Source organism: Corythoichthys intestinalis, chromosome 8, assembly GCF_030265065.1.
Source record: "Corythoichthys intestinalis isolate RoL2023-P3 chromosome 8, ASM3026506v1, whole genome shotgun sequence".
In the NCBI taxonomy this organism is placed as follows: Eukaryota; Metazoa; Chordata; class Actinopteri; order Syngnathiformes; family Syngnathidae; genus Corythoichthys; species Corythoichthys intestinalis.
Window position 1 is genome coordinate 48,620,602 of NC_080402.1, and position 15,381 is coordinate 48,635,982.

The 15,381-nt window shown below is 38.3% G+C and overlaps 2 protein-coding genes across 3 annotated transcripts in view; one reads left to right on the forward strand and one right to left on the reverse strand.

Annotated features, from left to right (window-relative positions):
* The window catches only part of hyls1 (HYLS1 centriolar and ciliogenesis associated), a 32,404-nt gene extending 28,525 nt beyond the window's left edge, over window positions 1–3,879 (forward strand). For both annotated transcript variants that reach the window (XM_057843167.1, XM_057843166.1), the window contains one exon: window positions 650–3,879. In XM_057843167.1, the coding sequence (XP_057699150.1) occupies window positions 650–784 (135 nt within the window). In that variant the 3' untranslated portion in view covers window positions 785–3,879. The remainder of the gene's footprint in view (window positions 1–649) is intronic.
* On the reverse strand, window positions 1,481–12,909 carry mrpl4 (mitochondrial ribosomal protein L4). Its single transcript, XM_057843168.1, has 9 exons — window positions 12,745–12,909; window positions 10,267–10,348; window positions 10,010–10,181; window positions 9,871–9,922; window positions 4,676–4,793; window positions 4,500–4,606; window positions 4,305–4,414; window positions 1,777–1,850; window positions 1,481–1,711 (listed from the first exon to the last, which is right to left on the reverse strand). The coding sequence occupies exons 1-9, from the start codon at window positions 12,793–12,795 to the stop codon at window positions 1,566–1,568; spliced, it is 912 nt and encodes a 303-aa protein (XP_057699151.1). The 5' UTR covers window positions 12,796–12,909; the 3' UTR covers window positions 1,481–1,565.
* Window positions 12,910–15,381: the final 2,472 nt, after the last annotated feature.

Here is a 15,381-nt window from a genome sequence, read left to right on the forward strand (position 1 = left end):
AGATATGGATGTAAAACAGTCTCGATTGTTGGTTAAAAGAACAAAAAACTGGGCAGTTAGCAGTTATTTTACGTAAATATTGCAGAGTATAACGCCAAGCTGAGGCGGCTAATTTCTCCCAATCATTTTTTTCACGTTTCACAATGTATGCAGGATACGAAAAATAATTACCTTGAATCCTCGAACAAATCACTGAGACAATCCTTCCTGTTTATATGCGGTACAGCTTTCGTACTTTTTCAACCTAAATCCGGCGTTGGATCCCTGCATGTGTTGACTAACTGCGACCGACTGCAAATAACTGAAGTGGACTGTAGGACGGACCCCTACTTGAAGGCGTTGCGCAGTGGCTGACAGATGTGCCCCGTCTATACAATTATGAAGTCTATGGCTCAATAGTATTGGTTATTTTTAATGACTTAAAAAAAAATTTGTCTTAAGTGTAAACTTTGGAATAGTTGTCCACTGAAGTGTGACCACTATCCCTAAGAGGGTTTTTAAAAAATTAAACTGTGTACAAGAAATTAGGAAATTACATGAATGTTGGATTGCCCTTATGATTGTTGGTGGTTCATTGAAAAGTTGATCCAAAAAGTTAGAGAAACGCTGCAAAAAAAGCAAAAGGAGCTGACGCAAGTTTTTATTGCAGCCCAAGGCTCACAGGACCTACGTGGCCAACAGTTACGTAGTTCCAACTGAAAAGAAGCGTTCGGCTCTACGCTGGGAAGTCCGGAACCAGATGGCGCACCCCGATAAGCCTCACATGTTCACGTATCGCTTTTGACAACAAGCCACTTCAAAAGAAAAGGTGACTATACAGAGAATGAAGGTGATGGCCAGGAATTGGAAATGAGGTGGCATGTGGAAACAAGGACATACAGGACAATCGCACCCCACCTCACAAGTTTAAAAATTGATACTGGGGTCTTTTGATCGCTTTTTGGCACATATGATAAAGTCACATTTCAATTTTAAGCCTTACACCACGTGGGGAAACATTCCTGTTTTGTGAACCTACTGTAAGTATAAGGCCTTTTAATGTATAGATTTTTTTTTTTTACTAGGATTTTTCCCCCCCCTTGTAACATCCTTTAGCTTTTTGATGGAACAAGATGTGAGATAAGCTGAAATAGGAGCAATGAAGAACAAAAATGTCAGTGAATTGAAAAGGACGTTATACTCATGAAGCTGCCAGATTACCTACCTCATATGTCTGGGTATTTTAGACCCCTTTTTAAAGATTGTTTTTGCCACTATATTTTGTTTTTTAAGTGCCAAGCAGGAACAGGGTAAGGCATGATAAAATGTACCAAACCGAGTGAGTTTCGAACTTGTTTTCCTGCATAAACTTTAGGCACTTTTTACATCATTGAGCTCCTTACTTTTTATACATATGTAACCTGACAAAACATGATAGTAACATAACTACATTGGAACAGCAAGATTAAAATTACTTGAAAGCTTCACAAAAAGTCACAAAAGTTTGTTTTTATTCCACAACAAAAACTTTGTCATTGTTATATATTTATTAAACATGACAATTGCATACAGATAAATGTGGAGGGTTATGGGAAGTCAGAGTAGGGCAATCTAAACGGATACAGCGGTGTGTAGCGCTGGTCGTGCCAAAGCAGTTTATCCTCCAGGAAGCGCAACGTCTCCAGCGTGAGGACCAGGCCTTCGTGTTTCAAGATGCTGTGCACATTCAGACCTGTGTACATGCAGACAACTATATCAACTTCCATTTGACAAGCACGAGCTGACAAGACAACGCACCTAGAGCTGGAATGAGGTTGACCGTCTTGAGGGTGGCCGTGGCCTGCAGGATGTTGTCGGCAAAGTTGTCACCACTGTGGAAACCCACACAGGAATAGCAAAAGAATAAGAAACGTGGACCTGGCAATTGTTATATGAAGTCAACGATAATTCCTTTTCCCTAATGTTGATGATCAGTAGAATTTAACCATTTTTAGTAATTTATAATGACTGATGAATTTCCAAGGAAACCTTTAAATTATTGTACAGTATTTAGGTTACAAAGAGGGATCGTTTTATCTTGTCTGGATAATTGATTTTAACTTGCAGGTTGATGTATACCTGGAATGATCATTTAGATTTGTCAAAGCGAACTAATGGTGTTAAAGCTAATAGCTTTGACATACAGTATACAGAAATGCGTACAATTGTAAACATGTCTAAAGAGGGATCTGTCAGTCCAGATACCATCATTAATATACACATTGGATTTTTGAAAGATGGGATACTTAAAAAAAAAAAAAATCTTAATGTTAATTGATGTTGATTCAGTTATGTAATGATATATGGATAGTTTTTATGGTGAATCTGTTCAACTCAAATCAGAGTTCTAAGGCCAACTAGAAGTCTTATTAAAAACAATGCTATTCATGATTTTTGTTATGCATATGGGTTTGGACAAACATATGGTGGAATGAGTAAGTAATTATGATTTCTACTGACAGGTGCTTTAATAAGAAAAAGAAAAAAATTAAAAATTTAGGAAGATTGAGATGTAATTATAGTGATTTAATTTAACGTCCAAAGGAATATCAGAACAAATACATCAGAAGTGACCAAAGCAGGGCCTCTGCAGGGTTCAGCAGGCAAATTTAAGACCCATTTCACATCGGTACCTGCAAAAAACAAAAACCCCTACAAAACATTTGAAGGAAAATTGGAAGCCTAGAATGAGTGTAATTTAGCCAAAAATTTTACTCAAGAGTAGCGTTACTTCAAAATATTACTCGAGTACAAGAAAAAAAAAATATCCAGTCAGAAGAATACTGAATGAATCACTCAGAGCAACTGCTTACAGTGTGATATTTTGAAACAATGGTATTTTTTTTCAGCACCACATCTACAATGGGGAGAACAAGTACCGTATTTGATACACTGAACTATGGCATGACCATATTAGGCCCCCCTCCAAAAAATAAAAATACTCGAATTCAAACTAGAAAAATTAAACATTACCTGTCCAAAGAGCAAGCGTGCCCTCTGGTGGAGAAATATTTCCTTCCATGAATTGAAAACTAGTCTTATTGCTTACAAATAAAAACTAGGAGAAAGGTTCAAACAAATCCGCGCTTTCAAGTACAGTAGTTTAATTTTTACGGCGCTTTAAAGATGCCGCATGATTGAACAGGCCGGCGTAATCATATGACTTCCGACTGCAAACCTGCGTCTGGTCATATTTTTACGCGTTATTGATATAATGGAGTCATGTGATTATTGTTGTGACATCTCATTGGTGGAGCTGTTAGAGCCACTGTCGGCATCTCTGCCAAAACTAAAGTCAAATATGTGGAATAAAGAGGAAAAATATAACGACTCTAGTGTAGCCCAAAGTAGAGGAGTTAGAGGATAGTTTCGTCTTCACAAATCTACACAAGTAAAAAGTATGGCATGGTAAAACTTTTTTCTCAAAAACTTAACTAAACTTACTATCCACCTCTGTTGCAAAGTATGTGAATTTATTCACAGCTCTTTCACTCTGGGAAATATGAATACATTAGGGCTGTCAAAATTATCGCGTTAACGGGCGATAATTAATTTTTTAAATTAATCGCGTTAAAATATTTGACGCATTTAATGCACATGCCCCGCTCAGATTAAAAAGACAGCACAGTGTCATGTCCATTTGTTACCTGTATTTTTTTGGTGTTTTGTCGCCCTCTGCTGGCGGTTGGGTGCGACTGATTTTATGGGTTTCAGCACCATGAGCATTGTGTAATTATTGACATCAACAATGGCAAGCTACTAGTTTATTTTTTTTTTGAAAATTTTACAAATTTTATTAAAACGAAAACATTAAGAGGGATTATAGAAATTTTATATTAAAACTTGTACTAACATTTATCTTTTAAGAACTTTCTTCTATCAATGGATCGCTTTAACAGAATGTTAATAATGTTAATGCCATCTTGTTGATTTATTGTTATAGTAAACAAATACAGTACTTATGTATATATCCGTCTTGTCTTATCTTTCCATTCCAACAATAATTTACAAAAATATATGGCATATTTTATAGAAGGTTTGAATTGCGATTAATTACGATTAATTAATTTTTAAATTAATTAAATAGTAAAGTAACATCAATAGATTTGTAGGACCTTTCAAAATTGTATTGACCTTTTATGAGATTTTAGGAGAATTTTAAGACCTTAAATTCAAATTATTGGTTTTAAGACTTTTTAAGACCCCGTGGATACCCTGCAAAGAATAAGACAAGACCATCACAGGTACACCTGAACATCAGAAAAATTCCCAACAATAACACTTACACATCGACGATGAGCAGGGAGTCTTCCCAGTGTTTGAGTCTGATGGCGTCCAGCAAATCCCGCGAATCTGGACTCTGAATGTCCAGCGAGTCCACGATATAAAGAAAACCCTAAACAGATGGACCACAACACAACTTCAATTTTGACAATCCATTACACTGACTTCCTTCTGGTGATTTTTTTTTTTTATCCTACCTGGGCCACCTTGGAGCTCAGGGCCACTTTAAGCCCTAGGACACGCACCTTCATGGGCAGCATATAGTAGTAACTGGTGGGGCCCCTGGGGCCGTGGGACACACCCCCTGATGACATCACACCACGTCAAAACCCCAATGCAAAATGTGGGATCCGGTCCCAAAATGCGGGCTTACCTCCCCTCCACAGGGGCGAGCGGATACTGCCGTGGCGAGCGCGCCCTCCTCCCTTCTGTTTCCATGGTTTGCGGCCGCCTCCCCGTACCTCAGACCTCACCTTCGTATTGGCGTGACTCTGACACAAAAAATTTTTCGAGACACTTTCTCACTTTTCGAATAGTGAAGTTTCTCCAAACCTTTGACTGCGGGTGTACTTGGTATTTTCAAAAATATTTTCCAGCATTTTTTTTTTATCTCAGGACAAACACATTTACTCACACACTTCATGTATTTTGCATGTGGATTATTTACAATGTGAATGTCAAATGTTCTGTTGTGTGCAGCTATAGATTTAAGTAATCGATTATTCTATGGATTAGTTAGTTCGAATAACCGAGAAAGCAGATTACACACATTTAATGCCTTGCAGAATACATTTTAGATGTAAAACGAAAAACAAGTGTTAATGCTTGCAATAATGTTTATTTTGGTTTGCTAAGATTGAACTTTCAAAAGAGCATTAATTGCGAATACAAAATAAAATTCTTGGGTGCTTTTTCAAATGATGCAAAATTGCACTTTCAGTTCACAAGAGCAATAAATGCATTTAAAACTAAATTAATATCTGAGTGTAGCCTCAACCGGTGTAAAAAAATAGAAAAAGCCCGCTAGCTTAAATGCTATAAAAAGCCAACTCTTTTTTAATATATATGGCGGAAAACACAGACAAGACTGAAAAAGCAGTTTCTGCTCTTGCACTCCTCTTTAAAAGAAACTGCTGTAAGCCAAAACAACTTGTGCTTGATAGAACAATATTTCTATATGCTGCCATAGCAGATTCATGGCGCATTAAGGCCCCGAACTATTTTTAATTTGTCCGTTTTACCCTGGAAACCTCCGTTTACAAACGTAGCGCAACCGCTTTTTTTTCAACCCAGCCATGAAAACAAGGTAATTATATTTATTATTCAAAATGTCTGTCATTTTTAGCTTGGAATCATTAATTGATGTCATATTTAGTTTTAAAAAAAAAAAACGACTTTATGAAATTATTCACTCGCATATTTCTAACTTTTAAATAAATTACATCACAATGAAAAAAATGGCGACTGTAAAAAAAGTCGCGGCTATCTACCTCACAACTATGGCTAAATTGTATTTTTTTGTTACTGTCGCATTTTCCCCGATATGTTAGATGATAAATAATGGACCCAAACAAAGAAAAATTGAAAAAAAAAAAAAGTGCCAAGTGCCCAAAAAAATTTCTGCATCGCGACCCTTGTTATATTACCATGTTTCACCCATAAAATCCCCCAAAAATCCAGCTGTGGCCATTCACAGCTGTGTGTTGACACTCAGTGATACATGCGACATGGAGTTTTTGGCTCGAAATAAGGTACGCGATAATATCTCGTTAAAGTCGTGGCGTCTGCAATTCTGCTCTCACGTGCTCTCATCTCCAGATAGGGTTTTGCTGTTTAAAAAAACAATTTTTTTTTTTTTTTAAATGCCCTCCTGTCCAAAATTTTTGAACGAACCAAATTCGCGTGTGGAGTCCCTCAAGGGTCAATTCTTGGACCACTCTTATTTAACATCTATATGCTTCCGTTAGCTCAGATAATGGAACAGTATGACATCTCCTATCACGCCTATGCAGATGACACACAACTGTACATTTCTGTGTCCCCACATGATTATAGTCCCTTAGTCTCCCTGAGTAAATGCATTCATCAAATCAATGAATGGATGTGCCAGAATTTTCTCCAGTTAAATGTGGAGAAGACAGAGGTGATCATTTTTGGGCCAAAAGAGGAAAGGTCAAAGATAAGCAGCCAACTTAGCACAATGTCACTTACAGCTACAAATCAAGTCAGAAACCTTGGCGTAATTATTGACTCAGACCTAAAATTTGATAGCCATCTAAAGTCCGTCACTAAATCCGCTTATTACCACCTAAAAAATATAAACAGAATTAAGGGGCTTCTGACTCAACAAGACATGGAAAAACTTATGCATGCATTCATTTTCAGCAGATTGGACTATTGCAACGGTATATTTACAGGTCTTGATAAAAAAAAAAACAGTCAGGAAGCTGCAGCTAGTACAGAATGCTGCAGCCAGAGTCCTCACAAATACAAGGAAGCTGGACCACATTACACCGGTTTTGAAATCGCTACACTGGCTTCCAGTGAGTCAAAGGATAAACTATAAAATACTACTGCTCGTCTCAAAACACTTAATGGCCTTGGACCAAAATACATGCTTGACTTGTTAGATTCCTATGAGACATCTAGACCCCTAAGGTCGTCTGGAACCGGTCTTCTGCATGTTCCAAGAACAAGAACCAAGCAGGGTGAGGCAGCATTTAGTTATTATGCTCCTCACCTCTGGAACAAGTTACCAGAATGTCTGAAGTATGCTCAAACTGTTAGCTCTTTTAAATCAGGGCTAAAAACGCTTTTGTTTAGCACTGCATATCCATAACTGTCTATATACATATTTCAATCTACCTGCTTTCTATTCCTCTTGTGCTTATCTCCATTGCTGATTTCAATTATTATTAGTAGTAGTAGTTTTTGTTTTATTTTCATTTTTGTTTTATTTTTATTTATTTATTTTTATTCTGTGATTAAATGCAATCTTTTGTCTTGGTTTTTACGTTGTGTTGATTTAAATGTGATTTTTATGATCTTTGTGTGATGTCAAGCACTTTGAATTGCCTTGTGTTGAATTGTGCTATATAAATAAATTTGCCTTGCCTTGCCTTCCCACAGAAAATTGAGATTTTAAGCTTTCCAATGATGTATCACACATGCATGTTGGACAATTTTTAAATTTGACCAAATTGGGGGTCTCAGAGCAGAACTTCAAGTTGCCTGAGTGTTTTCCGCTATATAAACACATATATATATATATATATACATATATATAAGCTCCTAACAAATCGTTCAAACACATATTCCCACAAAAAATTCGAAATATTTTTTTAAACTAAATTACGAATGCATAAACAAACATATTAGCTAAAACAAATACATATCCCCTTATGTTGGCCTTAACAGGAGAGTACAGGTAGTCCCCGGGTTACGAACAAGTTCCATTCCCACGCTAGCGACGTAACCAGAATTTTCGCGTAGGTCGGAATCAACCCTATAAGTACCCCAAAATAAATCTCAAAATAACTATACAAAAACACGTATACGTCATTGTATTGTCCTCGCCAAGACGTTGGAGCTAAGTCCTAACTAGACAGCGAGCTAAGCTCCGAAATGATGTCAGACGTCCGTGTGGTTTGCCAACTTTATTCAGCTGCATAATGAAACTGAAATAAAAATGAAATTAAATCAGTATCATCTTCAATAACAGCAATACAAATTCACGTTCATAACTAGCTGCTGATACAGCGATAAGAATCCACAAAAACAATTAGCATATATCAGTTAGCGTCCGCACATCATTAAAAACAATCAACTTGCCCCAAGTATTCGACCACAATTGAAAACGCACAATAAACAGTACAAAAGTTCTTATATACAGGTGTTGCCTCTGTGGATTCCTCACAAGCAACGAACATGCGCGCAGGCTTGCAGCTCAGTCCCCTTCTTTGTGGGAGCAAACGGCTCTTCCTCATGTGTGTGCATGCGCTCTTTTTCGTGTGCACAAATACTAAGGGTGTAACGGTACATGTATTTGTATTGAACCGTTTCGGTACGTGGTGCTCGGTTCGGAACAGAGGCGTACTGAACGAGTTTCTGACGTAATGCAACCCTTACTTTTCGAGGCTGTGAGTCGATCGGGTTACAGTTTCTTTGTGTAGATTATATTTACTCCATCTTCTCTACTATAATGAGGACCAACACGGTAGGACAGTATAACCCAGAAACGTCAACGGCGCGACAACGTGGCCGCCGCGAGAATGCAGTGAAACGTGGGCGTTAAAGTCAATCAGCCAATGCACACCAGTCGCAGTGCAGCCGTGTGTTAAGACGCGTCCCAGAAGCGGCTCAACACGACGCACGCGAAAAGAACAGCAGAGTTTATTATTTGACGCAAGTCGCGATCCTCCTGCGTCAATACTACTACCTGTAGCTAGGATCGGGCAGACCGAAAGTCACTCGTGTAAAAATACGGTGTATCCGGTCGATTTTCAAACTAATATGCAATCGTAACCCACTTCTTGAGTCCATCAGATCTCTTGATGGTAGATCGGGGCACAGTTGACTTGTCTTTGTAAGTCGAAATCATATAAGTCAGGTACGTCATAACCCAGGGACTAGCTGTAGTTTGATTCGGCCATTAGACATGTCATATTCACTGTTGCCACTAGAGGGCAGTGTATCCACCCAAATAAAAAAAGTAAATGCAAATACTTTGAAAACAAACCATTACAACACCACTCTAATTAAACAAATCTTCATAGCAGCTAAATTTGACTCGAAGGTTTTTTCTAATCAAATTACCATATTGGCCCGAATATAAGACGGCCCTGATTATAAGACGACCCCCTTTTTCAAGACTCAAGTTTGAAAAAAAAAATTTTTGAACACCAAATTACTTTTTATACAGAAAATAATTACAGTACATCCGAAACAAATGATCATAACAATATATTTGGAGAAAACGCATGTTATTTTGCCTCATTCAAATCTTAATATCTGAACATTTAAATATGCAAACTAAAGTGCAACCACATTCGTAAATGAATGGCTTCTGGTTTTTGAAATGTAAATAAACCAATCTATTGTGATAAAACAACAAAATTGCAATAACTATATTAGCCATCAAAGTGAACTGTAACTGTAGTCTTGAAACAAATCTGAATAAGGAAAAACATTGCAATAAAATAATGCAAACTGGTTAAACTTGAGAGTAGCTGAGATCTGTCATGAAAGAACATCGCTTCAATGATATCTGGCACCATCTAGCGTCGTGAATGGGTATAACGTCTAGACCGCGTATATAAGACGACCCCCACTTTTTCAGTCTTATTTCAATGCAAAAAACACCATCTTACATTCGGGCCAATACAGTACTGCAGTTAATCGATTAATCATTGCAGCACTTGTTGTGTATATGTAAAATGTTCGTTTCTGAAACTACACACTGAAACAAGAAGTTAGGGGGAAAAGCTCAAAGAAAATGAGATGACAACACCCAAAAAGTGATTTGAAAGTGATTTGGAACCGTGCAAAGAACATTTGGAAAGAACTTACAATGCGTTTGAAGTTTCTTTGCCACACTTCTACGCTGTGCAGGATGTCCAATCTTCACAGGAACACAAATTTTCACGTCAAAGTTGCGTTTCTCATTTGGGCACTTTAGCGTTGGGTTTCACAGTAAGCCGGCACTAACCTGGGCGGGACGGCAAAAACGTCAGGATGCAGCTCGGCCACGCCAAGCGGGTCGTCGCCCTGTCCTTCTAGAGCGTCCACCCATAGCCGTACGGGGCTCCTGTGGGCAGGAATGTCAGTGTTGCAAGACCTCAGGAGGGGCAGAGGGGTGTCCGGCGTGGGAAGCGGGCGCTCTGAGTGGGGTCAGCAAATTCGGAAATGTTAAGCATTCGCTCACAAGAGAAGTGTTCGGATTGGGTTCGGGCTTGGACTACTCACTTGTCCTGGGCGCGTCTTGTAGATTGGCCGGAAGCAACAAGTTGGGTGGAAGAGCATTTTCTCCAGCCAGTGACGACACAAACTTAACACACACAGACAGTTTGTAGGCTAAAACAGTGGGTTCTGAAACTGAAGTTTCACAATTTGTTGGTTTTACAATTTTACAAGATTTCTTTCCCCAAATGGTACATACTAACTTCTGAGGACTAGAAATAAAGTAAATAAAAGAAATTCAATACAAAAATGACTCCTTTCTCCCAATTGAAAGCTCAGATTTAAACATTTAAAGGGGGAAAAAAAATTTGTGCATGAAAGGGTTAAATGAGTCAGCTGTGCTACACGATGGCTGGAGGAGGTGAAACTCCTGAACTTTTTCCCCCATCGAAGAAAATGAAATTGCTGGTATGGGAATACTTCAGCTACAGAAAAGTTACAGATGGCCGCTGGTTAGAGGAGGAGGGCCAACCGACATGTAAAACATGTTTGCGTAGGGTGGCTGCTGAGGAGGCAATACCTTCAATATGATTTCGCATTTATTCAAAATTAAAGGTTAGTAAACACTGTCATGAACGTTTCCACCAGCTACGAGAGTTAAATCCAACGTGTTTACCATGTCTAGCGGTTGTAAAACGTGGTGTTTTTTTTCTCTCTCTGGCAACTGTATTACGAAAGAGAGGGTTTGTATAATTTGAACATGATACGAGTCATACACACGTGCTTTTTATGGAAAATAATTCAGTTATTTTTGTTCTGATAGTAATAATGCTGAGCTGTGGTTGTGGGTTTAGGCTCAACTAAAGGACTACATTTAATTTCATTTAGAATATTTGGTTATTTTTTTATTTATTTTAACATTATACTTATGTTCCAATTTGCTAATATGTTTTGAAAAATAAAAATCGTGTTCAATGGATTTTTTTTTTTTTTTTTAAACCCAGAAATCTCAAAGTAACACATTTTAGAGCTGTAATTGCAATACCGTGATACTGTGAAACTGTGATATTTTGGCTTAAGGTTATCATACCGTTAGCATCTCATACAGACACATGCCTACCTGCAATATAGAAGTTTGAAACATGAGTAACTCTTTTGTAATGAAGCATAAATGGACACGATGAACATGCCTTCTGCAATTTGCTCATTGATTGACTTTATCTAATGTGTAACTATGACAAGATGGTATACAAAATAATAAGGCGTACAGTATTGGGGTGATTCTCCAACTATCAAAGAATTTATGTCCCTAGCAGAAAGAAAAACACATTCGACATTTTTTTCATGTTGCCCTTGCTAGACACAGACCTACACATAATGTCCCATACATGGGCGCCTGTCAATGTTATCAATTCCTTCTTCCTTCAGGAACTGCTAGCATACTCCAGCCACGTTGGGCATTGTTGTGAACTAGGAGAAACCCAGGTCCCACTGCACAAGCATAGCTTATGACAATGGGTCCGAGGATTTCATCCCAGTACCCAATAAGAGTCAGGGTGCCATTATCGAACCTATAAAGGTCTGTGTATTCTTCAGGGATATGCCTCCCCTGACCATCACTGACCCACCACCACCACACCGGTCATGCTAAATGATGTTGTAGGTAGTATAACGTTCTCCACGGAATCTCAAGACGCTTTCATGTCTGTCGCATGTGCTCAGAATGAACCTGCTTTCATCGGTGAAGAGCACAAAGCCAGTGGCATAGTTGCAAATTCAGGTGGCCTATTGCAAATGCCAATCGAGCTCTACGGTGCTGGGCAGTGAGCACGGGGCTCACTACAGTAGGTCGGACCCTCAGGCCATCATCATGGAGCCCGTTTCTGATTGTTCGTTGAGAAACATTCACACCAGTGGCCTGCTGGAGGTCACTTCTATAGCTCTGGCAATGCTCATCCTGGTCCTCCTTGAACAAAGCAGCGGATACCGAGCATACTGAGGGTTTAAGAACCTTCTTCGGCCCTGTCCAGCTCTCCTGGAGTAACTACATATCTCCTGGAATTCTCTACAGGCCTCCAGGTTGCTCCTCAGACTGTCCAGGAGCTCAGTGGTGCACTAGCCCAGATATGGGAGGAGGTCCCTCAGGACAACATCAATACAACTAAAAATATATTTCATTCATTCCGATCTGTACCATGTTACGTTAGCGTTCCCTTTATTTTTTTGAGCAGTGTATAAAAACTTTTGAATAACTATCCACTATACTGACCTGGCACTGTCCCTGAAAGGATTAAATATACAAATACGTAATTTCATTACAGCCACTATCAGTTAATGTTTCTATAAACTGTGATGAAATGAAAAATATGAAGTATTGCTAAAAATGTCACATTTTCTAAAAATGACCTAACTTGACTGAAGTTGGGGAATCACCCATTTATAAAACAAAGCAATACGCTCTGTATAGTTTGCATTTGTATTATTCGTTGGACTGGCTCAATCTGCAGACATGATGATTGCTGTCATGATGAGATGCTAACTCACTCGTTTCGCGGAGCTTCTTCCGCATAGCAGTAGAGGAAAACGCAAAAACATCTTTTTTTAGGTGTTTGAATTCATCACACAGCGGACCGAACGAGATTCGGCGTCTGGTCGGCTGACTCGAAAAGTCCACGGGGAGGTCGCGTCTGGTCGTCCCGGTGCTTTTTGTTGTCGTATCACTTAATGTCAAGTCGCATGTATGTGACGTCACGAGAAGTATCGCGAGAGCCAGGGAAAAGGAAAATGTTATCGCGAGAGCCCTGGTTATCGCTAATAAAATGATATTTGAACGTATTTTATGTTTAATTCGAATTTATAGTTACTGTTTAAAAAATCTTTTTTTTTCAGATGAAATGCAAAAAGTAAAATAACAAGTAGTGATCTTTATTTATGACATAGAATCAAGAGCGTAGGTTTGGTCTCAACGTTGTAGGGACGATATAATTCTCGCAGTCGTACATCCGGGCATTAATGACGTCACCAGCCACAACAAAGCGTCCTCATATTGAAATGGGGGCAAATTACGAGTCACAAGCAGTTGCTCTGTCGTGCATTGTAGTTCAAACGCGTTGTACTTTTGTCTTATTTGCGGTCTTTTTTCCATCAGAATGACTAAAAGTTGCCGTGTTGCGGGTTGTAACACAAGGAAGAGTTCGGAGCCGCATTTGAAGTTCTTCATTCTTTAAAAGGACAAGCAAATGGCTGAAAGCAATCAATAAAGGAACAGTAAAAGAAGACGGTTCCGTGGACCATTCTCGTCAGTGGGAACCTAAATCCAGGCATATTTATGTTATCAGCCGACATTTTATTACTGGTGAGTAAACTTTAATCGTTTTGTTTTTTTTGTGTTGCCCCAATTAGCTGCTAGGATTCAATAAACTAGGCAGTGGTTATCATTACCGTAACCGACAACTCGCAAAGCGTTATTTTTCTTTTGCCGTGAACTGCTCTGATCGGTCAATCGGTATATTATTAGCCTGGGGGGAATTGGTTATTTTGCCGTGACATGTTCACAGCAAAATAACGCTTGGAGGCGAATTACCGGTTACAGCAGAAATAATCACTCCGCATACACTACCAGTTTTCTTAGTTCCGCACAGTACATATTCCACGTAATTGATAAAGGTCAACTTACTGGTTGACTTAATGAGGTAGTTGTAGATGTTTCCGAACTCCACTGCAGGTAATTGCTTTGGATTGTTTATCTAGCTATCAGCTGCGACTTTGTATGGGCAGATTTGCAGGCCAATACATGCTAATTTTAAGTTGTATCGCCTCCTCGCGTCTGTCGGCAGTGGCTCGTGATAATAATGTCATGTTTAAAACGTTTTTATGAAAAGAAAAAAAAAAAAAAACGCAAAACACAGCTGAAATATATGAATTTCAGACGTTTTTTTTAATTAATTAATTAATTGATAGGCTAAATGATCAATGTAAAATAAATCTGTATTGTCTTATACTAACGTTATTGGTTCAGGTGATATAGTTTGATTCAAACCTGTTTTCAAAAGCAACTAAAGAAACATTTTGAAAACGTCCAGAATAAAAGCCTGGATTTTATTAGCAAATTTAAATTGCAACATTTGAACATAATTTAAATTACATTCACATAAACAATAAATACAAATTTGTTAATCAACTATCCAGGAATGCAAAAAATAAACAGTTGCCGTAAGACCACTCAGCATTGTCTGTCTAAATAAATTAAACATAACTGAAAAAAACTTCTTAGTCATGGAATAACCAAAAAAAATCAAATGGAGCCTTCTTTCAGGTAAAACACTACTACTTTTGTCCACTAGCACAGTCAAACACAAGAAAAAACGAAAGCTCCTTTGGGCTGCTTTAAGACCGCATAAATAAAATAAAAATGAAAATTGGGGAGAAAGGGGTAAACCTTGGTTCACTCCATTTCTCACAGTTTAATTAACGTTAACAGTAGAAAACACATACAGGAGGGCCCTTCTAATCTAAATCTTAAAACTCTGACGCAGGTCGGACTTTCAGTAGCAAAATTAGTGGTGTGTTCCCCACCTCAACAACACTGATGTCTTTTTACAATAGTTACAGTGGCGGCTGCTGGCGGGAAAAAAAAAAATTAATGTCCCGTAGGAGGCGGCATGTTGTCGACATGTATTTCTGTCAGGGCTGTGAGTACGTGTGTGTGTGTTGGGGGGGTGGGGGTGGGGGGGGCAATTATTGGCCTATAATAACTGAAGGCATTATAAAATGCAAATAATGTTGCTTGCAAGTTGGTGGGGACAATTTGAGCATCCTGAAAAGTTGGTAGTTATGTCTCTACCGTCCCTAGGCAAACCTACCCTCTTGGATAGAATACTCACAAAGTGCATCACGCGGTTAAACCAACCCTCCTTCCCGTAAACACAAATAAAATAATTTTGTTACGTGCATTTTATTAACACACACTTAAAAAATTTGTTTTTAATGTTTTTACTGTTACTGTTTTACTTTACTCCATTATAGTATTTAAAAAAATGGGCAGAGGCAAGAAGCTGAAAGTGCATATATACACATTGCTTTAATGAAATGCATTGAAATATACAAGTACTTTATTTACACAAAGGTATCACCAATCATTAAAAAAAAAAAAAAAAAAAAAAAACAGTAATATAAACATTT

What these genes read in the sequence shown, in the direction of transcription:
- mrpl4 (XM_057843168.1), bottom strand. Translation starts at nt 12,795, where the DNA reads ATGTTTTTGCGTTTTCCTCTACTGCTATGCGGAAGAAGCTCCGCGAAA. An exon ending in AAAGAAACTTCAAACGCATT is followed by an intron (nt 4,794 to 9,870) that starts GTAAGTTCTTTC and finishes TTTTTGTGTCAG; the next exon opens with AGTCACGCCAATACGAAGGT. An exon ending in CAACCTCATTCCAGCTCTAG is followed by an intron (nt 1,712 to 1,776) that starts GTGCGTTGTCTT and finishes GCATGTACACAG; the next exon opens with GTCTGAATGTGCACAGCATC.